Source organism: Neovison vison, chromosome 9 (genome assembly GCF_020171115.1).
Source record: "Neovison vison isolate M4711 chromosome 9, ASM_NN_V1, whole genome shotgun sequence".
In the NCBI taxonomy this organism is placed as follows: Eukaryota; Metazoa; Chordata; class Mammalia; order Carnivora; family Mustelidae; genus Neogale; species Neogale vison.
The window spans coordinates 84,229,136-84,254,184 of NC_058099.1; the positions used below are offsets into that span (position 1 = coordinate 84,229,136).

Here is a 25,049-nt window from a genome sequence, read left to right on the forward strand (position 1 = left end):
AAAATGCCTTGTATAATGGTCTTGAAGTTAAAAAGCAAGAAAACAGAAAAAGTAATTTGTTTTCAGCTTAGGAATTTTACTCTGCAGCCAAAAATAATCCGAGACCAGTGTTGGCTGATTTTAGATGTTTAATGTCCCAGTGAACAGTAAACTTTATCTTGTAATTTTGAAAGAACTTTGAATTGGCCTGTATTATACCTTTGTATTTTCATAGAAACTCAAAGTCATTGAGCAGAGACTTTAAGAACATCATCTCCATCCTACGATGTTTGTGGGTGGGGTGAATGTCGGGGGCAGGGGGCTTTGAAGGAGGAAGGCAGCTGAGAGGGCAGAGACCAGATCCCAACATCCCTTCCTTCTGACCCGCTGGATCCCTCACTGGCCAGGGAGAGGGAACGCTTAGAGCCTGGAGGAAGAGATGGCATTATTCCCGGACTTCCCTGGAATAATGAGGACTCATGGAAGCTTCTGATCCATATTCTCTCCCAAACATAGCTGGGGGTGGGGAGACCGCCCAGCACCAGCTTTCCGGGTGGGCACGGATGGAACCCATGAACCTCGTGGGGGTGCTGGGAGTCGTAGGGTGGACGTTTCTCTCTTGAGTCTTGGAGCCTTGTCGTCTGGTCCCGCAGTTACCTGAGTGACCTTGACCGCATCGCCACGCCGTCGTTCGTGCCGACACAGCAAGACGTGCTTCGCGTCCGAGTGCCCACCACCGGCATCATTGAGTATCCGTTTGACTTGGAAAACATCATCTTTCGGTAAGACTGTCGCCCTGACATGGTCCTCCCAATCTGTGTGGCCTTGGAAGTCCCTGGAGGGATTCTTAAGTGTGTTATTCCTCAAAGGGATGGGTCTCCTGGAGGCATCTGACCCTCTCCATCTCAGTGTGTAACATGACGAGAGGTCTCCAGTCCTGGACGAGAGAGGAACTCACCTGAGACTGTCCTGTTGCAAGGGGACAGGAAGAACATTTCAGAGCACTTTTATACCCATTCATTCCCTTGTTCCCCATCAGCGTTTTTACGTGATGCTTTTCTAGTGGAGATGACACCAGTCCAGTCCTGCCACGCCCAGGTCCTGTCGTGAACCCCATCTCACCTCCGGGCCTCTGGAGCATTGTGGCACTGGGGAGCCCCCTGGTCCAGCCCCTTGAAAATCTGCATCTGGGTCCCCACGAATTTATGACTGTGAGCTTTTTAGAATTGGTGCTGCCAGCTACTTCTGAACCCTGAATCTGGTCCCCAGCTGTATTCTCTGTGGCCCACTTGGTGTTTTCTAAGGCACTTTTGAGCCAGTATTTAAGAACTGGCCCATTTTGCTAACATTTGATCCCTGGTTGCTCCTGAAAGGTTGAGGCGCTGGTGGGGGCCTGCACTTCTGCCCGGCATTGCTTGCCTGCAGCTGCCTAGCGGTCAAGCCTCTAGCCGGGGCCCTGAGCATTCTCAAGGCTGCCTGCTGTTCTACTCTGGAGAGACCCACTTGACTCATTTCTGTAAACTGCCTGCCTCCTGCGGCGTCATGCTTACAAGCCATCTTTGGGCTCTGACTCCCTTGAGTCTTTTCCCAAAGCCCCGGGTAGAGCCTTCGGGTTGCCACAGGGGATGGGGGAGACCTCCAGGTCTTACAGCCCAGAAGGGGGGCTCCCACGTCCTGTGGACTGGTGGGTGAGTCTGAGGAGAGCGGTGGGAAACAGGCAGCGGGGAGGCAGCTGGCGGAGCTGGGGGGCCAGGAAGAGGACCTGCCTTTTTGCCCCTCCCGCGTCTGGTCCGTGGCGCTCAACAGTGCTTAGAGGGACACTTAGGTGATGCTTGTGCTTTCTGCCCAGACGAATGCAGCTGCTTCCAGACCGGTGTCCCCGAGCAGGCTCCCCGAGTGACCGCGGCACTGTCTCCAGTAACCTCCCTTACGTTCCGTGCCTCCTTCACTAGGAAGCCCCTAGGGTCCCTCTCCGCTGAACGCAGCGGTGTTTCAACACTGGCGTCTTAAGCCCCCTTTCCACTCTAAAACATTATCGAAGACCCTAAGGAGTGCCGACTTACACGATATGACGATTCCTGTCCATCTCCAAAGAGCCATGTGTTCCAACCTTTGGATGCCCTGTGTTTGTGTCGAACAGGATGGTAGATGTTGGTGGCCAGCGATCTGAGAGACGGAAATGGATTCACTGCTTTGAGAGTGTCACCTCCATTATTTTTTTGGTTGCGCTGAGTGAATACGACCAGGTCCTGGCTGAGTGTGACAACGAGGTATGCTGGGTGGGTAGGGGCAGCTGTGTGTTTGCAAGAGGCCGGCCTGCTCTGGCGTTAGGTTCTGTTCTGGAGGTTACACTATCTTGCTGTTCCAAGTGTAGCCTGTGGAATTAAGAGGACCAGCATCACCTTCGTGCTTGTTAGAAATGCATGCCCAATCGACCCATGCTGAGCTAATCAGAACTTGTTTTTTAACCAGATTCCAGCTAATTCAAAATACACATGAAAGTTTGAGAATGGATCTTTAAGAGGAACCTGGCACGGGGTCCAACTCCAGACTCTGATGCAGTTGGGGTAGGGGTGGGCTGAGCCTGGGTTGGGATCTCAGGTGCTGCCAAGGGTAGAAGAGCCTCCCGAAAGCACTGGTTCTCAGTCCTGGCTGCATGCATATTGGAATCCCCCGGGAAGTTTCCAGAAAAGACCATCTTTTGGAAGTCACAGTAGAGATTTATATTTCTTGGGTTTAAGTCGGGTTCTCTTTGCCAAGCCCCTCAGAGGTGCTCATGCACAGCCAAAGTTGAGCAGTGCTCTTTCTCATAAGCATGTGGGAGCAGGCTTCCCGGTCTCTCTCCCCAGGGCTTCCAAATGAGGTCCTAACTGAGCTAAGCAGTGGTGTGAGTTGCTTAGAGCTGTTCCGACGCTCCCTGGCCAGATATTCTGAGTCCTGTGCAGAGCTGCCGTCGTGCCAGCTGTGGGGGACTGCAGCAGCCACATCTGCCCAGAGCGCAAGGACAGCCGTCGCTGTCCCTTCTCTGGGAGGTGGGGCTGTGCAATACCACTGTCCTCCCCCCGTCTTTTCCCCAGCCTTGCATGAGACATCCTGACCTTACAGAAGAATGTCTCTTCCTTCTAGGTCATGGTAGTAAACCAGTAAAACATTCTGCCCAGGATTAGGCAGTAACTATGAACAAATTATATTTTGTATTTCTCGAGAGCAGGCTTTTCTCTGAGGAGAAGAGTTACATTAGCTAATTAGGAGAGGATTAGCCCATTTACTGGTCTCATTGTACAAAGAAGAATCTTGGCTGCCACCCAGCTTTTCCAGGAGGGACATTTTTTTTTTTAAAAAAGGAAAAGGCTTCAAGTTATCAATACGAAAAATGAGCTCCAAATTTGTCTCAGGATTACTTAATGATGTTTTTCTGGAAACTCAAAAGATTATTCAGGGGCACAAGGGACCAATGCCTCAACCCAGTACGCTTACAAATTAGACATTTTCTCCTCTCCTAAAAGCCACAAGGTATTTGGGAGAGGAATTCCCCTCCAGACTCGCCCTCCTGCGGGTAGATATGTGATGTGTACACTGGGCTTACAGGAATTGTTTCTTCATGTATAGCTGATCCTTGAACAACACAGGTTTGAACTGCCCGGGTCCATTTACACATGAGCTTTTTTTCCCGATAAATATGGTACAGTAAGTGTATTTACCTTGGGATTTTCTTCATGACATTTTTTTCTCTAGTTTTAGTGAAAGAATATGGAATATAACATCCATTACACATAAAATGTGTTAACTGTTCTTGGTGAGACTCTGGTCAACAGTAAGGTGTTAGTCGAGTTTTGGGGGAGTCAAAATTTATATGTACATTTTCAACTGTGCCAGGCGATCAGCCTCCCTAACTCCTGCAATGTTCAAGGGTCAGCTTTCTTGTAGACCGTTATTGGTAAGACCATAGTAAGTTTTTTTAAAGCTTTAAAAACAACTAAGGGGTTACCTGTCGGGTAATGAATTCCAGATCTTAACTGCCAAGAATGGGCTGCATAGAAGAACGGGTCCAGGTATGCAGGAGTTGCAGGGAGACAGACTTATCCCTCTGGAGTGGGCGTGCAAGGCTTTCACGTCTTTGACCGCTGCCCTCTATAAAGGGAAGTTCTTATTTCTTTACTCTTAGAAATCCTCGAGAGCAGGCGAGCCTGGCTGGCTCAGTCGGTGCGGCATGTCTTTGATGTCGCAGAGTGGGCTCTGCAGAGCTGACTGAAAAAATAAACACTTCAGAGTACAATCTAGAACAACTGTTGTCACCAGATAAGATTTCTGTGTGCCCTGGGTACCCTCCCTAAATTAGGAACATTTGATATATTCCTGCAATGTCTACTGTTAAATTTTTACTCTTTTCTACATAATTTGGACCGGATCCTACTATTACACGGACTTGGGACCTAATTTAAATTTATGAGCACTAGAATGTTCATCCGTAAAACGGGGACCCTGCTCCCCGAGCACACCTCACCTGTATTACCCACCTGTGAGGTGCGGCCCAGGGAAGGGGCTCAGTAGTGTCAGTCCCAGAGGACCCTCCCTCCTGTGGCCTGGAAGCCCACCCCCAGTTACAGTGGGTGTCTCAGGTCTACGTTATGCATTTTCACCACTTGGTAATCCCAATAATTTAACAGAAAATTTTTGCCAAATATGGGCATGAACCTTTTTCCAAGTTTCACAAAAGCCTTATATTGTGTGTGTTTATTGGGGGTGCTTCAGGAGAGCAGACTCAGGAGGGGGTGTTTGAGAGTCAGAGCGGAAGAGGGGGGGAGAGAAGCTCAAGGCCTGGTGTCCTGGGGGTCGGGGGTGCCCTGTGCTTACCAGCTTCAGCACGGAGAGTGGTGTGGCAGCTGGGCGAGGGGACACATGGGTGGTACCAGCAATCTGGCTTGGTGCTTCCAAAGTCTTGTTTTTCTTTCCTAACTCTAAGTCCCTGGTTTCTCACTTAGAACCGCATGGAGGAGAGCAAAGCCTTATTTAAAACCATTATTACCTATCCCTGGTTTCTGAACTCATCTGTGATTTTGTTCTTAAATAAGAAGGATCTTTTGGAGGAGAAAATCATGTACTCTCATCTAATTAGCTACTTTCCAGAATACACAGGTAAGTAAGTGTCCCTCTTGCTGTCCTCCCTGGCATCCGACCAGCGTTACTGACAGAGCCCAGGGGCCTTCCCGATCTGCCCCTAACAGACTTTTCCATGGAAGCTCCAGGGGCACGGTTCTGTTGTTGCCTCAGCCCCTCCACACATGCCAACCCCTGTGAACTCCATCTTGTCCTCCAAGACCCAGCTCAGGCACATCCTCTTTGGGGAAGTCCTGCTCACGCTCCCCCCACCCTCATCTGCACTCGAGGGCGCCTCCCGGGTGCCCCCCGGCCTTCCTCACCTGCGCCGGCTAGTGGGGAGAGTCCTCACGCTGTCACATCAGACCTGGGCGCCCAGTCCCAGTCCTGTGCTCTTGCTTCCCCTGCCCCTCGTCCGCTTCTGTCTGCCTGAGTGGCCCAAACCAGAACGTGGGGTCACTGTTTTTCGACAAATTGCTTTAAATTACACTTTCTAGAGAGCAGTGGGCTCTTTAAAAGTCTCTTTTACAGGTCCATTATGAGCTATAAAAGAAGTGAGCAGCCCAGGTAAGCTCTTCTCTAGGAGTAAGATCCCTCAGAGAAGGATCCCATGTGAGGACAGGAGTATCATGAACCTGGACTGTGGGGAGGACCTGGGGTCTAGGAGCTTTCTTCATTCCTGTCCCCGCACTCTTGACTAGGACCGAAGCAGGATGTCAAAGCCGCCAGAGACTTTATCCTGAAGCTCTACCAAGATCAGAATCCTGACAAAGAGAAAGTCATCTATTCTCACTTCACATGTGCTACAGACACGGAGAATATCCGCTTTGTGTTCGCGGCTGTGAAGGACACAATTCTCCAGCTCAACCTGAGGGAGTTCAACTTGGTTTAAAAGCTGCTGCGCACACCTCACCCATCCCACAGGACAGGATCTGCGAGCTCCTCCCTTTTGTCTGCCACTGCTTGTGACGGCACCCCCCCAGCTGGCGGCACCGGGCCCGCGGCGCAGGCCCCAGGGACGGGTGATGGACGGTCTGAGATGCTGGAGCTCAGCCAACCTTGTCAAAGCCTTTGTCTTTAGATTTCTTTTCTTGACTTTTGGCTATGAGATTCTGTGTAAGTTTTGAATTTGATATTTTATAGAAATCTTAAAAGCCACTGTGATTTACTGTGTTGTTGCTTTAAGTTAAAGGGTGTTTAATAATAGTCCTTAACACAGCCTATAACAGAAGGGTCTGTTAATTTATAGATCATGCCTTGAGACCTCTAGGATTAAGTTGGGTGGCGTTTTTTTGTTGTTGTTTAAAAGTTAATGGGTTTGAAGCTTTTTATTAAATCTTGTAATTTAGAGATTTTTAAATTGAGTGGTTTTCTCTCTTCATGCTGAAGTATGCATTTAACATGCCATCAAAGATTTTTAACAGTTTTTTTGTGTGTTATTTCTTAAGCCAAATTAATGACTATGTCAGTGTATCTTAGTTTTGCCATAATTTGATCACCATGCAGTCGAAGCTGACATAAATGGGCTCTAGACAGCACAGATGTTGTATTGGTGAAAAATGTGTGTGTGTGTGTGTGCGCGCATGTGTATATGACTGATTATATATATGTGTGTGTGTATATATATAGTGTCTCTGGCGGTCTTGTAAACTTATAAAATGGCTAAAAGCCTAAATTGTTTAACAAATGTAATGTCACCCCTGCCAAAGTTCTGATAGCCACCACAGATTTGGTGTTGGAACCATGGATTCTGTGCCTTTCTGAGGAGGCTAAGAATATACCATTCTGCCATTATGTTATGGGTTATGTTGTGTTTCTTTGAGTTCATGGTTGATATAAACTATGAAAGTCGCAGCATTTTTCTAACTCAAACTTTGTCCCTGTAGGGGAGGAAAAATACATTTCCTTTTACCTTCTAGGTTCCTGGCTGAGATCCCCACACAAAACAGATTAATGAGGTGGGGAGAGGGGGACCACATTAGTTTAATACTATGTATGCCTCTGTGTACAGGAGAGATACCCAGAAGAACGAGTAAGTCCCAAATAGGCTAGGTTCTCCCCTTGAGTACCTTTTCCAGCTAAATATGTTGGGGGAGGAGGAGTCACCTATGAGCGGTTAGCCCAGTAAACAAGAGTAAGGGTGTTAGGATGTAGAGAGCTCCTTCTCTCTCTTGTTCAGAGCAGGAGAAACCCTTACAAATGGGGAGTTCCCTTAGCCATGTCAATTTCCCTCATAAAAGGGTAGCTCTTGCCACATTTTCAGAGCTTTTGCTGGATCTCCTGTTTCTTAAAAATATTTGGCTCAAAATCATCCTTATGCCAAAGAGGCATATTTTGGGGTGCCATGGTCTGTTCCCCTTTGGGTCTGCCTTTGAAACTTCAAATTACCTTCACAGTCCAGAAGCTGAGTGGATTGACAGATTGTTCCGTAGTTTCCTGGAACCAGTCTCGGTCTTGCGAACAGGTCAGGGTGGCTCATTTGGGGAGCTGGAGGAGCAGGTGGAAGCCCAGCTAGGCCTGTACAATGCAAGCAGGGATTTAATCAGCATTTCTATGGGGGGCGAAAAGGAAAAGGGTAAGGTTGGAGCAAATCATGCACTGAATCTCTCCCCTGAGGGCAGCCAGTCAGAAGATTTCTACTTGGGGTCAAAGGATCTTTTGCAGCGTGAATGTCTCTGTCATCAGGTGTTGAGGTCAACTTTGGCCCACAAGGTAACAGGCACGAAGACTGTAAACATGAGCTACTGGGGCATTTCTGTGGAGTTTACAGCAAGTCATTCACATTCAGTTTGCAGGGCTTGGCTCCACACTTTTGCAAAACGTTCTGAAATAACTTCTGTAATTGACAAAAGACTTATAAAATGGCCAATATTAAAGATCTGATGAGAGTTCACGATAATGCAGCTGACAAGGACATCTGGTTACTTCTGTGACCTACATTTTGAGGTAACTAGAATTATAAGTGATAACATTATAGCACGATGTATCAAATCAAATTTCCAGGAATTTCACGCAGTTTGTTTTTAGTGATTCCAAGTCAAAAGAGAGTAAAATTGGGAATGTTACTTTGAGGAGAGCTCTAGCAAGATTATGCAAGGAAACTAGAAGAATTCATTTACAGGTAGATAATGAAACATCAGACAACACAACTAGAATCTGATACTCACAGGGGTGTAGTAGAGTTTCCACTGAAGCTTCATCTTTCTCTGTAATGATCCCCATTTCTGCCAAAGATAATGACAAAATTATACTTGGCCTGATTATTTACATAACAAGAAGAGTGGTTGACCGTATATGCTCTTTGAAATTTTGGAACTTACTGGAACTTATCATAAGGAATCTCAGATTGGAACTTACCCTCATGTTGCCTATAATACCTATAGATTTAGGTTAGTTCCTCTCTTAAGATTCCCCCAAATATTCTATGGTTCCTGCACCTGCCAGAAAGTAACCTTTCTTACTGGGTAAGGCTGCCTCAAACCCTGTAAAGGGGTCATACCAACTCCATAAAGTCAAACTAACCTTCTTAAAACTGCACAGTCACGTCTGATTCTATGGACATTCTCAAATATGACAGTCCACTCAAAGTCTTGGTAGTATAACCAGTGTTTCTAACTGTGTCCTCTTGTAAGAACAGATGCTTATTGAACTTTACAAGTAACCATATTGCCATGGAAATAAGAAGGGTCACTATGAGTTTCCAAATTCTAGAGGGACCAGGTAGGGAGAAAAAATAATTGTTTTATTTTGTTCATTAATACATACTTTACCAAATTGCTCTAAGTCAAAGGTAGCTTAAGAAAAAATAAAAAGCTTTCCCTTAAGTCTGGAAATAACTAGTATTTCAAAGTCATATAAATTAAAATCGTCCTCATTGGTTCATTCAATCGCATGTTATCCTTGCTTATCTTGGTCTCTTATTAGCAATTTTGTAATTCCACTTTTTCCATAGAGTTTTAGAAGTTCAATGGATGATTTGAAAGTTATCAGAAGCCTGTATTTGTCAGAGTTTTTTCCATAATCTCCTTGATTATGAAGCAGTCTTGCAAAAGCAGACAGTAACTCCTATAAATAGCAACACTTTAAAAATGGCCATGGCTAAAGATCTAGTGAAAGTTCACTATTGTGCAACTGATAATAAGTAGAATTACAAGTGGTAACGACATAACAGATTTCTAGGAATTACAATTTCTGGAACATTTATGTTAATGACCTGTAGCCATACAAATACAACCGAAGCAAAGGTTAGTATCTCTTAGTTGAGAGTGCTTCCCATGTAATTTAATAGAAGTCTAATTAGTTTAATAGCTTTTTTTTTTTTTTTAAGTTTAATAGCTCTTTTAACAAGGAGAGAGACAAATCTTGAGATGTTCTAGGGGCCCTCTGGAACATCCCTAGTTATTTCAAGGTCAAAAAGACTTCATTTAGGGTGCCTGTGCCTCAGTTGGTTAAGCAACTGCCTTTGGCTTGGGTCGTGATCCTGGAGCCCGGGATGAGTCCGCACCAGGCTCCCTAGAGCAGGGCGTCTGGTTCTCCCTCTGAGTGAGACCTCATGCTCACTCTCTCTCAAATAAGTACATAAAATCTTTTTAAAAAGACTTCATTTAGAATTTGAGTTTCAGCTCTTCAAAAAGCTCAATAGTTTTGAACACCTGACCAGAATTTAGAAGCAATACTTGATTACCTATTTTAACCAAAGTGACAAAAGATTTCAAAGGCAAGTACAGAAGCTTACATAGTTCTGAGCAAAACTGGGCTCTTACTCTTGAGAAGCCTGGGTTTTCTTAAGTAATCAAAAAATTGATGATGGGGCACCTGGGTGGCTCAGTGGGTCAAAGCCTCTGCTTTCGGCTCAGGTCATGATCCCAGGGTCCTGGGATCGAGCCCCACGTCGGGCTCTCTGCTCAGCAGGGAGCCTCCTTCCTCCTCTCTCTCTGCCTGCCTCTCTGCCTACTTGTGATCTCTGTCTGTCAAATAAATAAAATCTTAAAAAAAAAATTGATGATAAAGATAACACGAAACACAGGAAATTACTTCAGTAAAACACAAAATCTTTTGTTTTCCAGTCAGCTTGAAAGGTAGAGAAAAACCTTTCACAGTTTTTTTATTATCAGGAGCAGACCAAAGTCAGAAAGAACATTGTCTTTTTGTTACCAGCTAGAACCCAAGCCCTCCCCATTACAGCCCCTTTCTTGTACTCACCGACCTTTTTTCTACATTTCTCCTTAAGCTCTTCTTTCCAGTTTATTGACTCAGGCAGAGGCCAATAGCATAGGGAAGGTCCTGATAAGACCTCCAGCAGGCCCACACCACCCAAACCAGTTTGAGCTTAACCCCTGGCTCACACCTGGGCCCTTGGACCACGGAGTGACCTCTTGAGTGACGGACAACTACCTACACCTCATTGTAATACTACAATCTCCACCTAACGAGGAGCACAACCTCATTTACATAACATACAATGTAGCGTAGACATCTTTCCTTAAGGTGCTTGCAGGATCTCATGCCTGCCTCCACATCTGAAAACAAGAGATCCATCCTTTTTAGAGTATATTTTTTTCTTTTTTTAGATTTATTTGAGAAAGAGAGCAAGTGAGCATGTGCCCATGAGCTGGGGGATGGGGAGAGGGAGAGAGAGAGTCTTAAGCAGGCTGCATGTCCAGAGTAGAGCCTGACACCGGGCTCGATCTCACAGCCCTGAGATCATGACCGGAGCTAAAATCAAGAGTCAGACACTTGACTGACTGAGCCACCCAGGTGCCCCAAGAGAGCCCCTTTTTAAAATATTCACCCTAACCCTAAAGAAAAGGAACCCATGCACACTTACTCAGGGAGTCATAGCTTTGGAGGTTATGCCCTGTGAACTCCTTTTTTGCTGCACATTTTACTTTGTCCAACAACCCAGCTGGGTGTACTGTTTATCTTGACTGGCCAGGGAACAAACTCCAGTTGGTTCAGTTACACCTTCAGGAGATGGAAGAAAACCAAGTTTTAGTTTTATTCGAGTATACTATTGATACTAAAGTTTATGTTTACACATGTATGAATTCATACCATTTTAGCTAGCTTAATTACACACAGTTTTCTCTTTCCAACTTTCTATATCCAATTCATTTTCCCTTCCTCTCCTCTTTCCTTTTCTGAAACAACTCGTTCTACTCCAGGACACTACTCTTTCCTGTAACAAGAATACATCTTTGTATCTCCTACCTTTTCTGAACCCAAACCACATCTTACTTTCCTTGCATACAGAGAGGTTTTAATTACATATGCTAACAAGTATTCCCAACCCTCTGAAACCTTAATTTCTAGAACTAAGAAGCAGTTATCAACTGTAGTTTGGCAAATTTATGAATACATTCTGTAATTTTTGAAGCATATGCTGCTTCATAGTATAATTTTTCAGTGTGGTACAAGATGTTTACTAATACACCCATATGTATTTAGTTTTTCTGTATTAAGCCAAAAATATAAAAAACCTGCATTCAGTAATGTTCCAGTATTTTATCATATTTGGAAGTTTAGATACTCCAATGAATTTCCATCATTTAACTTGGGAAAATTTTATAGGTTACAATTACCAAAAAGATTTTGAAAGCTATTTTAAAGCTATTTTAAAGATTTGAAAGCATATCTTCTATGTCATAAAACATCACTGTTGAAAAATTTCATTTATAAACTTTAATCCCACTTAAATCTACTTAATTCACTTGTTCTTAATCATACTGAGATGATTTCTAAAGACAGTAAGGCCATCATTCTTTTAGTTTTCTTGCTGACAAGTTTTATAACAGGTAAAAGGAACTCATTTGACTAATAAACCAGGTAGAATAAAAGTTGTATGTCAGCATTACATACAAAACTGACAATCCTGAAGACATACCTATTTCAATTAACCAAACTACACTGGCTTTTACTTTTGAATATTTTTCCAGATCACATGAATTTGAGCCAACCAAGAGTAGAGCTAGTTTACAAATTAATTTTGGCAGTAACATCTGGAGGTTAAAAAAAGGAAAAAAAAAATCTTTATTTATTTATTTTTTAAAAATTTGACAGAGATCACAAGTATGCAGGGAGAGAGAGAGGAGGAAGCAGGCTCCCCGCTGAGCAGAGAGCCTGACGTGGGGCTCGATTCCAGGACCCTGGGATCATGACCTGAGCCAAAGGCAGAGGCTTAATCCACTGAGCCACCCAGGCGGTCCCCCAAAAATATCCTATCTACAACACACAGACACACACATAAACATAGATACAAACAGTGACCTTATACCTGTCGCTATAACATTTTAACTATGAATCTGGTAAACTAACACACAAGTCAGCAATTTATAAAACAGCTGGTGGGGCGCCTGGGTGGCTCAGTGGGTTAAAGCCTCTGGGTGAGAAGAAGACCCCCGAGCAGCCAGTCGAGGACCCCGTGAGTGGAGCTGTAAACGGCCACTCCTCTACCTCTTCTCTAAATCTGGTAGAAATCTTCTGAAAGTGGAGATAAACAGTGCTTTGCACTTCCTTCTTGTTCAGAGAGTCCTTGAGGCTGATGCTATATTCCTTCATGTCCTCTTTTCAATTTGATCATTCTCTAGATACCGGTGAGAGAACCATTTAGATTGAGATCTAAATTTTTTTTTTCAAATATTTAAGTCTTTCCAATTCAAATGAGTCATCATCTGGCTATTGATGAGTAGAATCTTGTATTAACCTCCAATGGGACTCAAACTCATAAGCCTTTTTTATGGCTTAACCATGGATGCAAGAGGTGCCCTCTTTGGGCAGACAAGAGGTATCCTACCCTATGCTGGAAAAGATGCAGTCCTTACAAATCTGGGAAGTTCACTGTTAGGGTTAACATAAGTAACGTAAGAAAGCAAAGACCTTCCCTTGTCACAGGCCATAAGAATGATCTAGTGAAAGGATGTCTCTTGTATCCCATGAGAAGGTGAGACACCTCCAGTTCTAGATCCTGGACACATGCCGCTAGAATGGGATTTTTCTGGCACTGAGACAATGAAGGTTGAGAAGACAGGTCCTTTATGGACTGGGAACCCCTAAGATAAACTCCCTTGAGATCTGGCACAGTGGCTTCTCACTTCATGTCCTGGATCCCCAGCCTATCTGGCTGGCTGTCACATTTAAACCCATACTTGCATCTTCCCTCTAGTGGAGACCAAGGAAGTATTCTCACTGTTCAAAAAGCCAAGCTCTCAAGACACAAAAATGAAAGGAAAATGTCTGGCCTTTCATTCTCCTTTTTCCAACAAATGACACACAAGAGACAACAGACAACAATGACCTTCTTTGGAAAGAAAGGGATCAACAGAAAACAAGGGTATTCATAAGAAGAATCTTTACCAGAGTCTCTATACACAAAGAACTGTTCATACAGATATTTTCTCCTGCTAATGGAAATTTGGAAAGAATGAAGAAGGTGAAAATTTTCCTTCCTCTCTCAACTAGGCACAGAGAGACAGCTAGGGGAGCTATGTTGGTAAGGCTTCTTACCCTTTGCCAGCTTCTGCCAGTTTTCCAGGATCCTGTCTGCAGGCTCCGGGGGAGTACACCGTTTCAGCAAGTCCATGTTGAGTCACCAAACTGTAAGGGAGGAAAAATAATTTCCCCTCTTTTTTTCTAGATTGTTGGGTGGGATCCCATCCCTGTAATAAAAGATAGATTAACAGGAGAAAAACAGTTTAGTAACATGTACACCTTCTGTAAACATGGGAGAAACGCAGGAAAACTGAGTAACCCTCTAAAATGGGCCAGGCTATCACCCTACTTTTCTCCCCACACGAGAAAGGTGTTGGGGGTGGGGAAGGCCAATTATGGGGAGCTACAAGGAAATGTATGGTTAAGGTCGACATGCAGATGTAAGTTGGGCTCTTCCTCATAAGCATTTCTTGTGATTGAGGGTCCTCCTCCTTTTAATACAAAGAGGGAGACACCCTTACAAATGGAGATTTGCTTACGAATTTCATTACAAAAAGTAACCCCTGCTTTTCCTGTGTCTGTTGTTCCTTAAAAACAATTCTTATGCCAAAGAGGCATCCTTGGGAGCCTAGTCTACTTCCCTTCATTCTCCTTTTTGAGGTCTTCTGCATTCATCATGTTGTGTTGGGGTTCCCCTAGTAGCTGGCCCAGTAAAGCAGAAACAGAATCACCTGGGAAGTGCAGAATACGCCAAGCTAGAGGCCCCGTGTGGCTTTGTGTTTGCTTTTTATTTGAAGGTCTGAGCACACGTACAAAAACATACACAGCACAGTGACTTAGGGATTTAAGGTGTGATGGGTCTGATCTCCAATCAGTCTGGGAAACACACTCCGACAGCTACGCCTGTTACGGAACAATGTGTCAGTGCTCCCGTAACCGCACTGAGCCTTTTCGTTAGCCAGTGAGAGCACAGACTGGTTCTCATCCCGCTCGACGCTGGTAAAGAGCAGAAGAGCATCACTGGTGGGAGAACAGGAATTACTCCTTCCAGCTCGCGGTTCTACCGCAGCAACACTAAGCTGCAACAGCCAACCTTCCCTCAAGAAATGAATGCAAAGCAACAGTTTTTGTGGAACCTGACAAAATGCTAAAAAATTAGCTGGAACAGTGAGGGTCTAGGAAAAGAAGAGCCAAGATACCTTTGCCCAAGAGAGCACAGGGATGGGGAAGCAGCTCTTAGGGGCATCTAGGAACAAACAAAAAGGAGAGCCGTAGGGAGGAGGGGAAAGACACGGCACACTGAAGATTAGGAACTGCTTCTGATCATTACTGAACTTACGCTACACGCTCAAGACCACCAGTATTCAAGGGAATTAATGTAGGATTTCGTTTTTTAAGTTCTTGCTAGCACTGAATTGTTTTTTTTTTTTTTTTTAAGATTTTATTTATTTGACAGAGCTCACAAGTAGGCAGAGAGGCAGGCAGAGAGAGGAAGGGAAGCAGACCACTGCTGAGCAGAGAGCCCGATGTGGGACTCGATCCCAGGACCCTGAGATCATGACCTGAGCTGAAGGCAGCGGCTTAACCCACTGAGCCACCCAGGCGCCCCTGAATTGTTATTTTTAACTTACCTTCAGCTGACAAAGCATGTTAAGAAAATGATGGGCTTTTAATCAATCCAGTAGCAGGAAGGCTATCTAATAAACCAGAACAGAGAATAGTAATAACAAAGTATTTTCTTAAGTCATGCAAAGGATGAACTCTCCATATCAGAGGCAAAGTAATTATCTTTGCCAAATATTAATTAATTATGCAAGTAAAAACATTCTCTCCTACCCCTTCCTTCAAATTGTGCCCATTCTTCCCGAGGAAACGAGCCATTGGAAGTTTGCTGAGGTTGAGAGGCACAGTCTTGGTGCTTTGCTTAACAATTTACAAAGTATTAACCAACAGGTTTTTAGTTTGCAAGGACCATGCTGGGCTGGAATGCTGTCTTCTAGAAAAATCAGGAGTTTAGCCAATCTCTTTGTTATCCACATTTATGTAGGCCCCCAAGAGAGAGAGTTTAGAGAGGTGAGGGAGGACTTACTGGTAATGTTTCTGGTTCTACCCAACAACTAAAAACAGAGGCAGACTGAAGATGAGAAAATTTTACTTGACCCCTTTTATTGGAAAAAGTATACATTACCCCTGAGGAGTCATCTGACCAAGAAACCTCACTCTACCAAGGACAAAAATTAATGATTTTTTTTTTTTAAAGGAAAAAAGTCATTAGTGAGTATGGCTAATCAATTTTCAGGAAAAAGAAAAAAAGACCAAGTTCAATTTCAAGAGGAGGAACTTCACTATAAATGTTTATGTTTATAATTTATCAACATTTAAAAAAAAAGGCAGAGACTGTAATAGGCAACTGGTCTGGAGCCCATGTTAGGCGTATAAGGAACACAGAAGTGAAGGAAATATTGCAGTGATGCAGAAATAGATATTTTAAAAATTAACATCATCAATAACCATATTTTTACCAAAGAACCGTAAGCATCCCAAAGAAGCACAGACTATTTGGTCAACAGAAAAATTATCAAGGAAGTATTAGTAAGGAAGTGCGTATTCCTTGAAAAACCCATTTTCCTTTGTCATACACATATTCACATACAGAGATGACCATTTTTCTAAAAGTCTATAACAATCTACCCAACCTTGAAAGAAGCCCCAGGTATGATTTGTAATAGTTTGTGTATAAAATTATTGATACTCAGAACATTTCAATATAATCTACATTTTTGAGTCTTTTCACCCCCTAAATACAACTTTTGGGTAGCCGATGGACACCGACAGTATGATGACTTAATAAGAGACGGGGGTGCTTTCCAGCAGTTCTAGGTATAGTACTGATTGTTAGACTTTTTATTGTGGAACTCTCATAGGATTTCTTGTTATAGGACCTCACTGGAAGGGACGCATTACTGAGGTATCAGAACAGCAGTAATGAGTGTTCAGTGACAGCGTTTTCAGATCGACAGATCATATCATAGTGGATATTAAACTAGAGTACATGTTCATTTATATTGTATAAAGTCATAAAAATTTAAGTACACACATATCAAACTATAAAATTTGAAGTTACACTTGTTATATAGCTATTTGGGTAACCAAGATGATTTTTTTTTTTTTGAAAATGCTATTATGCTTTTTAAAAAGAATCCATACTTCTAAAGTAAAACTTTTTTTTTAAAATGACATGTCACTTTCTTTTTTTTAACAAAATAGGAAATAAAGTAGAAAAGGTTTTAATTAAAGAAACACGAAGGAGGTGTGTAACAGGAGGATCCAGCATCTTCTTGGCCTGTGGGGTGGCCAGCTTGCAGAATCAGCTTGAAACAAGTATTCCTTTATACCAATTGTGCCAGAAAGAAAAGCATGAGCGAAGGTCTTCATTCACAGTTGTATTGGCCAATGACCAAAACTACAGAGTCAACGAACCATACACATTTCAACGGATTAAACGCGGCTTGACTGGTCAGCCATCAGCAGTCGGGTAGGATTTCAAAGCCCTGGGTGAAGGGCATGTGAAGGAGCTACAGGGGATACTGGGCAATAGCATGGAAAAAACTGAGACTGAATGGATTTTGTCCTGAACCTTGAATAAGGGCTGCAGGTTATTTCTACCTGGAATCTAAAGAAAGGAGGAAACCCACTTATTTCACTCAACTGCAAGGCACCAGCGTGTGTTGAGCACCTTCCAGAGAACACGTACTCTGACCCCACAAAAGTGTCACCTGTAGCTAAGCTCCCCATTTTTAAGGGCCTTTACCACCTTCCAGTGAATCACAGGGACGCCGGATGAGCAAGCTCATCAAAGGAGAGAACTGCTCTGCCCAATCCTAGGAAGAGGATTAGTGGGAGACAGGTTGAAATATCTCTGGTTAAATATCTCGTTAAAAGCCTGTGGACTTTTTGGGGTGCTGTCTGCAGATCTAACTTTGCTTTTTCTGGTACCTGAGGGCATCGGATATACATCAGGAAAGGAAAATATCTCATAAAAAGCAAAACAAGAGCCATCCTATCTTCTCCCTCCAAAGAAAAAGACGGTGCTCACAAGCTGAAGATGCCCTGAGCTGTGGATCTGCTGCTCCTTCTCTAAGGCCAGGTTCCACACCGTCCAGATTGTTCCAACAATCCGCGTGTGGCCCACGCCTCCCACAGCAGTTTTTCTCAAGGTTTTTTGTTTTGCCCTTTTTGAAAAAAATGCAATTCACAATAGAAAATAACATTTTCTATTGTGACAGAGTACACATAGCATATAAACTATTTAGGAAACATCTCAGGAAACAATTTAACCTTGTTATATGCAATGTTCTCTTATTTTCATTTCTATTCCACTTTAAAGCTAGGCTGGCCTTGAGATGTGAAGTTGGTTTTATGGCCCACTAATGGGTTAAGACCTACAGCTTGAAAACCACTGTCCTTGAGGATTTGGACTGATCTTGAGAAAAGGTAAAAAGCAATGGCCTCGGAACCCAGACAAATTTCTCTCAATTGTGTTGGCAGGAACAGGAAAACATCCCGTTCCAAACGGCTACTTCTATCTGCAGTGACGGGGCACCCAGTTCCAACTGCTATAAGCAGTTATAAGCTTATAGCAAATTAGCTTATAACTAATTTGCTTATAGCAAATTAGCCTAGCATCTTCGGTCCCAGGCTTTTTAATACATGGGCCGAGACTTGGCCTGAGGACTCACTTAACACTGGCAAGTGGTGACTGAGTAACTGAGGTGCAGAAAATTCAGCACTGAGTCTTCAGTTTTTTTATCAGACAGGAATAAAATACCACAATATTTCCAAGAGATAAGCTAGATGCATATATATCCACTGGGAAAGGTTACTGTTATTATCATCATAAAAACACAAGCGAATTATGATGGAAATAAGTAAGAAGGAATTCCTAACTTATTTGGAGGCCACGGGACCGTTTAGTCACGGGTTAGGATTGTGAAGGGTGGTGGACCAAGGAAGGACTGCCTAGAGCAGCTAATGATTATTTAGGGACCAGAAAATAACTTGGTTGTGTTAAACTGAGCTCAGGAGAAATCCCAAGGTCTTGTTAACTCTAGGGAAAAAGCAGCCTGTACATACACAGTAAGAGGGAAGCCAACGGAGAAGTGCACATGTTCTTGGGTTCAGTCATTTTGTAAATGTGAAGAAATCAGAAGCTTCTTGTTGGACCAGAAATCAAAGTTGCTATTTCCAATGATCATAATTTTTCAGAGGAGAGTTGGCAGGGAACAGATACTCTGTGTTGGGATTTACACAATCATCACAGACAGACTAGATGCTGGGCTAGAAGTAAGGGGCTGGAGCTCGAGCTAACTACATGGAGAACGGACACAATACTCGGGATCTCACTCCGTAGCACTTACCAACCAACCAGAAGTAGCTTAAAGCTCTCAAACAGAGATCCATTAAATGTTAAATAGAATTCAGAGAAGATTATTTTCAAATAAAGTCAGATCATGGACTCTGTAATGTTCACAAATATAGAATCAAACACATAATTATAAAATGTTATGCTTAAAAGACCGGCTCTTCATCTAGCCATCTACCGACGTGACTTATTTAGATGAAGACAACCGCCTAAGACAATTGATAAACGACTCTTCTTGTTAATTGTGGGTCTTCCTACTCTAGAAACAAAGTGACAGGAGGTGTTGATGATGGGTAGACCACTTCTCAAAAATAGAAGATATTTCTAGGTCCTCATTGGTAAGTTAACACAGGAAAAACAGGCAGGTTGGCTTTGCATATGTACTAGTTACGAGACCCATTCTGTGCTGCTCTCCAGAGGATACTAAAAAAATTTTTGCTTACTCTTTTCGGCTTTTCTCCTTTACCATGGAACACCAAAGAACTTATGTGTCTGTATCTTTTCTGAGAATGAAATCATGAAACTGTAGTAGGTAAAGAGGTATTTGGTTAATGGCACCGAATGGAACTCCAGTAAAGCAACATTTCAAATGGCGACAATCTGATCAAAGTTTTCTGGCCTAAAATTAAATTTTAAAATTAAAATTAAAACTAAAACTTTTAGTTTTAATTTTAATGTATGTGAAATCAGAGGAGCTGAGCAACAGAGAAAATGTCTATGTTGCTCTGAACCAAAGACATCATGGGAGTACGCACTACCATGGGATATGAAATTTGCCATCTTTTGAGTCAGTTTATGTTCAGCAAAGAAAAAAGCATCCTGAGGGAAATAATTGATAATAAACAATGTGTTTCTACAACCTCAAAGGAAAACCAGTAGGATTCGGACAGGAAGAAATACAATTACAGTCTGGCATGCTGTTTATTTTAGCTTTTACAACAAAGCAAGGGTTTGAAGACCCTGAGAAGAATTTCACAATCACTGACTATACAGAGTCTCCAATCCCAGAAACAGTTTATAATAATTTCATGACACATACGACATGCATCAAATACTCTGCATTATTCGATAACTAAATAAGACACTGGATCATTCTCTTCATGGTTTCACAATCATATATTCATCCCCTTTTACTTGAAAAAGTCCATTAATATTAAGGTACAAGGATCTTGGACAAAAACCAAGAAAAAAAACCTGTGACCTTTTTTTAACGAATACATAGCCCATGATTTCTGTCCTGACAAGCTTTCAAAAATGATTCTCATTTAAATAACTGTAGAGAAAACACAGCAGCAATTCCCAGTCTTCTGTCAACAAAACAGGTAATCGCCTCTTCAGGGTAGAGACATTTACTTACAAGAAGGGCTGTCTGTTCTGAAGCATAACTTGTATGTCAGATGGTGGGAATTCTATTTCACACTATCAGTGAATGGAGAGTTGGTATTATTAAGGCTTCAGGAATTTTCCATTAAAGTCAGCAATCTGTTAAAAACGTGACTTGGGTAAACCAAGTAGATCCCATGATGTTGGCATGAGGAAGTATTTCTAAGGCTTCAAAGTTCTGAAAGGGGCTCTTCCTTTTTGGGTCTGATACTCATTTCTTCCAGCCTTTCTTAAGATGAAGCTTGAAGGGGTATTATTCAATCTGTTTTATATTAAAAAAGGTTGTTTTCATAGTCATGCTATGGAAGTATAATTCAAACACATCCTTTATAAAAAAATAAGGAAAATAATACCAAAATATTTATCTGTAAAAAGAATTTCATGTTTCTAAAGAAACCACCACTAAGGTTCTCTTGATACCATTGAGGCTATGTTTGATTTAATCATTTTCCTGTCACTGATTCAGGGAGTCTGAAATAAGCATGATGTAAGTTTAAAATACAAACCAGAAACATTAACCTTAGGCTCCATGGTTGGGGGGGGGTGCACAATATGGGCAATTTCTCCACACTGCAGAGAACCACTTGGAGCAAATATTTAAGATTCATAAAAGAAATGCTTCTTTTATAAAGTAGAAGAATTTTAACTAGATGCATGATTCAAGTTAGAAAACCAACTGGATCCCCACTGAGTTGAAATAGTTTAATCACATGATTGTTTTACCTGATTGTAACTGATTTTGTGTGTGTGTGTGTGTGTTTTTTTTTTTTTTTAAATTTCTTTAGTACTTGAAATTACTTCTGTACTATACTTCCCAAACTGGTTGTGGAAGGTACAAGGTTGAAACTCTAATAATTTATTGCTGTGTCTCTTCAGGCAGTGTTCTCCATCAGAATCTCGGGGAAGGTTCTCTTGCCTCTTCTAGTTTTGTGAGGATCCACTGTTGCGGGGAAATAAATCAACATTTGCTTATTTCATGAACTTGCAATGAAACTCAAAACGTAATGAGTATAAATTTAGAAGATGGCTTTCTATTTCGGTTAGGTGTATACTCATGGCCAATAATTACATTCATCCTGCCTAAGACATTACTCGCCTCAGTTAAATAGTCCAGAAGTTCAGAGACAATGGTACCAGGTTTGATTTACTAATAAGAATAATATTTTTCTAAGGTCTTTGGACTTGAATGTGCATCTTCAGAATAAGAAAAGTAAAATAAATCATCCTGAGAGAGAAGAGTCATTTGGCAGCCAGCTGAATAACTGTGGCATACTGTGAAAACTATCTGTGCAACCTTTCTTCCAACAATGTCAGTTCTGTGTCACAAATCTTCATGATTCCATATATAGAATTCTACTGCTGGAGGAGGAGTAATTACACAGAATTCTAGAGTGGCTAGCTGGAGAGCAACCTTCTTGGGCAGTTTATGTGCTCTCATGATACAAATATTTTCTATCTTAAAAGGCTCTGAAATTGCAAAAATAAAATGCAAATATAATGCAAATCTTCCTACCAATAATATCTATTACCACTGGGCCTGTGTAATGGATGAAAGCCCCAGAGGCAATATTAGGGTTATCTCATTATGAGATGCTTCCGCAGAGGTCTATGTGCTTCTATTAATGAAAGAAGTACTTAGCAGGACTGTCTCTAAGATAAACAGAGCACGAGAACTGAGCCCAGTAGCCTTCTCTGGATGTTTCTGGGAGAGCAGGAAGATTAAAAACCAACCTTCTGGGATAAAATAACATGATGACAGAGATTAAATGAAAAATGTATTACAGAGAAACTGAGAAAGGTGGTAATGAAAAATAGTCTTGAGGAAACATCTAGTTACATATACTAAAACCGTAAAAATACAAAAACAAAATTAAAAACAAAACTTATCTGCTTTAGAAAACAGTCCAACTTATTACATGCCTTTGGAATGAGAAGCTGCTATCTGTTTAAGTAAAGAGATTCATTATATTTACCCTAGCATCCTCTGGGGTCTTGAAGTTAATTATTTTTCCAAACTCCTTGGCATGAAACACAGACTTCACCCGCTCCTATAAAGAGAGTAACTTCATTAAAATGAAAATCCAGTTGTAGAAATAGGATTTAAAAAATGCCACAGTTCTGTAAATCTGTGTTTAAAGTGTCCACCTTACCCAAATCATGTACCTTTAAAAAAGCCAAGAATGAAGAACCAAGAAGACTCAAACACAAATGGAAAAAAAAAAAAAAAAAAGACTAAATTCTACCATATCCATTTATAATTAAGCTTACGTTAAAAAGCTTTGAGATTTCAATTGCCAAAGCCATACAGGGTTTATCCAAAGGATGAGGAGGTAAGTCAGAGCAGTGTTCTCCCCTCCAGATAGTTCTTGGTATCTGGCCATGAAATCAAGATGAGTTCAGTTAAAAGGTAATATACACAGGTGTGTTGTATAGGGGGTTGTGTATGTATGTAATTTCTGACATTTTAAATCCGTCATGCAGTAAGAATGTAACTTAAGCTTATTGCACTCTACTATTTTTTTTTTATTGTCCTCTAATTTTTATGCTTCTCTGGTGTTCTATTCAGTGGGGAGAGCTAATGGTGGACAGGAAGCATGAGAGGGTAAACAGAAGTAACAGGATTAAAGAGGAGGGTGATGTTTATCTCTATTAACTATGGGCAGAGCTACAGGGGAAGCAATGTGAGGGTCTCTTGGTCAAATAATGTCTCTAAGTAATTCAAACATCCATGTAAACACAGACTCTAGAAGACAACAGATTCTTTTACTTAAAAAAAAAAAAAACCTGCTGATTAAGGATTTCAAGAAAAGGTAGAAGGGAAAGAAACCAAGACGGTAAGAAGAAATTTATCTTTGGAGAAAGAAAAAGATATGAAAAAAGCCAGGCAAGCGTACAGGCAAAAAGTCATAGGCATAGGCATAGTCACTATTCATTACCTTGCACAAGATCGTAGGGCTTTTCATTTTCTGAGTGATTGAATCAGAGAAATTCCCAATGTATAAGTTGGTCTAAGTTCCTCAAGAACAAAGAGCCAGTCTACTCAGGAGCTGCCTCTGTCTTTGGAGTGAGTGGTAAGACTAGAGACATGATCTTCAGTGGTTAAACACAAGGCCCTGGGGCAGTTATGAACTACAGGCTAGCCCAGAAAACGTCTGTTTCTGCCTGCCTGTGTCTAAGGAGCCTTCTTCAAGCAACAACTTTTGAATCTCCTTTGGGTAATATTTCTCACCTTCTCTCACTCCAAATACTTCAGATAGAGCTGACCCTTCCTTCTCGGAAACACCATGGTGATCCCATGACCCTCACCTGGCCAGCTGGCTCATACAGGCTCTCTAACCAAAATGACTGGCTCAGGATAGGCATGTGACCAAAGGTGGCCCAGTGAAACCCAGTGAGAAGCTTTCATGCTGCTGAGCTAGTAGGATATAAACCTGGAACATCTGCTGGCCGACTTGACAATGAAGCCAACACTGAGGAAAGTAGAACCTAGAAGTGAGAGTGGCAAAGGAGAGAATGAAGGAGGAGAGGAAGGGAGAGAGAGTAACCGCTAATGGCATCGCTGGAGCATATCTAAACTAGCAGATACAGACTTTGAAGACTTTCAGTTACAGGAGCCAGTTAAATCCTCAAAATCAAAATAAAACAAAAACAACAAAGAACAAAACTTACTTGGGCTGTATCATTTACAGTATTTCCTACTAATACAGCCAGTGCCAAAGTGCCCCGATGCAAAGGTATCTGGTCAAATACCTTGGGGCCCAGTATCTTGTACTTCTTTGTATTGCTTAAAATACTTCGTGGAATCTTTAAGACTAAAAATGGATACTGAGTCTCTGCTGATTTACCAAATGACTAGCAATTCATTATATCTACATTCAAGTACCAGGCGCCATGTTAGTAATCAATGCAGAGTGAGAGATGGCCCTTGCCCTCAAGATTAGAATGGAATTGGGAAGTTAATACCTATAAAAAGAAAAAGAAGTACCAATAACTGTCTGTTAGAAAAAGGCAAGTTTTCAAGAGTCAGTTTTTAAGATTTTCAGGAAAAAACATTTTGTATGGGACCACTAGGGATTTTGAGGTATACAAATGATTTTCTCATTTTCGTGTCTTAAACAGCAGTGAGAAGTTGGGGTTCTAGAAAGCCAAGGCCCAGGAACATTATTGTCAATGCAAAAGCACAGAGTCTGGCATTTTTTCTTGGCCTAGCTTGCTTTTCTTTAAGCCTGAGTAAGACAGGAGGTGTAAAGGAAAACCACAATAAGACAAAACAATGTTTATAAAAGAGATGGGAAGTAGAGGACCATTTCAGTGCATTATTTTCAGTTCCAAGTTTTCAAAAAAAAATCTATTCAACATACCTTTGCTTCAATGCGTAATCTTCTCCCATGAACAATGAATGGCTCTTTGGTAAACTCATCAAAACTATACTGCCACTCACAGGTAAGTTGTCCAAATGTTCCTTTTGTTACAAACAATACACCACTGGAGGAAAAACAAAAAAGAATCCACTGTAGAATAAAGGCACTTATGTAGCAAGATATACATTCATTGCAAGTACCCATAAAACATTAACCAAGAGACACCATATTCTGAGTCATAAAAAACCTTGAGGGATATAAAAGAACTGAAATCATACAAAGTACATTCTCAGATCATAATGAAATTAAATGAGAAACCAGTAACAGAAAGAATATTTCTAAATGCTTGGAAATTAGCATACTACTATATAATCCATGCA

The 25,049-nt window shown here is 41.9% G+C and overlaps 2 protein-coding genes and 1 long non-coding RNA gene across 7 annotated transcripts in view; 1 reads left to right on the forward strand and 2 right to left on the reverse strand.

Annotated features, from left to right (window-relative positions):
- GNA14 (G protein subunit alpha 14) overlaps window positions 1–6,436 on the forward strand; it is a 191,708-nt gene extending 185,272 nt beyond the window's left edge. For both annotated transcript variants that reach the window (XM_044265850.1, XM_044265851.1), the window contains exons 4-7: window positions 633–761; window positions 2,120–2,249; window positions 4,962–5,115; window positions 5,778–6,436. In XM_044265850.1, coding sequence (XP_044121785.1) covers window positions 633–761; window positions 2,120–2,249; window positions 4,962–5,115; window positions 5,778–5,968 — 604 coding nt within the window. In that variant the 3' untranslated portion in view covers window positions 5,969–6,436. The remainder of the gene's footprint in view (window positions 1–632; window positions 762–2,119; window positions 2,250–4,961; window positions 5,116–5,777) is intronic.
- Window positions 106–14,989, reverse strand: LOC122917678. Of its 2 annotated transcripts, none has more exons than XR_006386432.1 (7): window positions 13,579–14,989; window positions 10,904–11,040; window positions 8,244–8,300; window positions 7,465–7,593; window positions 3,968–4,227; window positions 2,043–2,354; window positions 106–948 (listed from the first exon to the last, which is right to left on the reverse strand). It is a non-coding gene; the product is annotated as an uncharacterized LOC122917678 (long non-coding RNA). The 2 variants fall into 2 exon arrangements; XR_006386431.1 differs by having other exon boundaries at window positions 7,465–7,627.
- A 4,838-nt stretch (window positions 14,990–19,827) lies between these two features.
- Window positions 19,828–25,049, reverse strand: part of VPS13A (vacuolar protein sorting 13 homolog A) — a 240,558-nt gene continuing 235,336 nt past the window's right edge. The window contains exons 70-73 of one of the 3 annotated variants that reach the window (XM_044265856.1): window positions 24,670–24,793; window positions 22,577–22,681; window positions 22,282–22,356; window positions 19,828–21,248 (exon numbers count right to left, since the gene is read on the reverse strand). In XM_044265856.1, coding sequence (XP_044121791.1) covers window positions 21,198–21,248; window positions 22,282–22,356; window positions 22,577–22,681; window positions 24,670–24,793 — 355 coding nt within the window. In that variant the 3' untranslated portion in view covers window positions 19,828–21,197. The remainder of the gene's footprint in view (window positions 21,249–22,281; window positions 22,357–22,576; window positions 22,682–24,669; window positions 24,794–25,049) is intronic. The other 2 variants (XM_044265853.1, XM_044265852.1) reach the window with 2 other exon arrangements.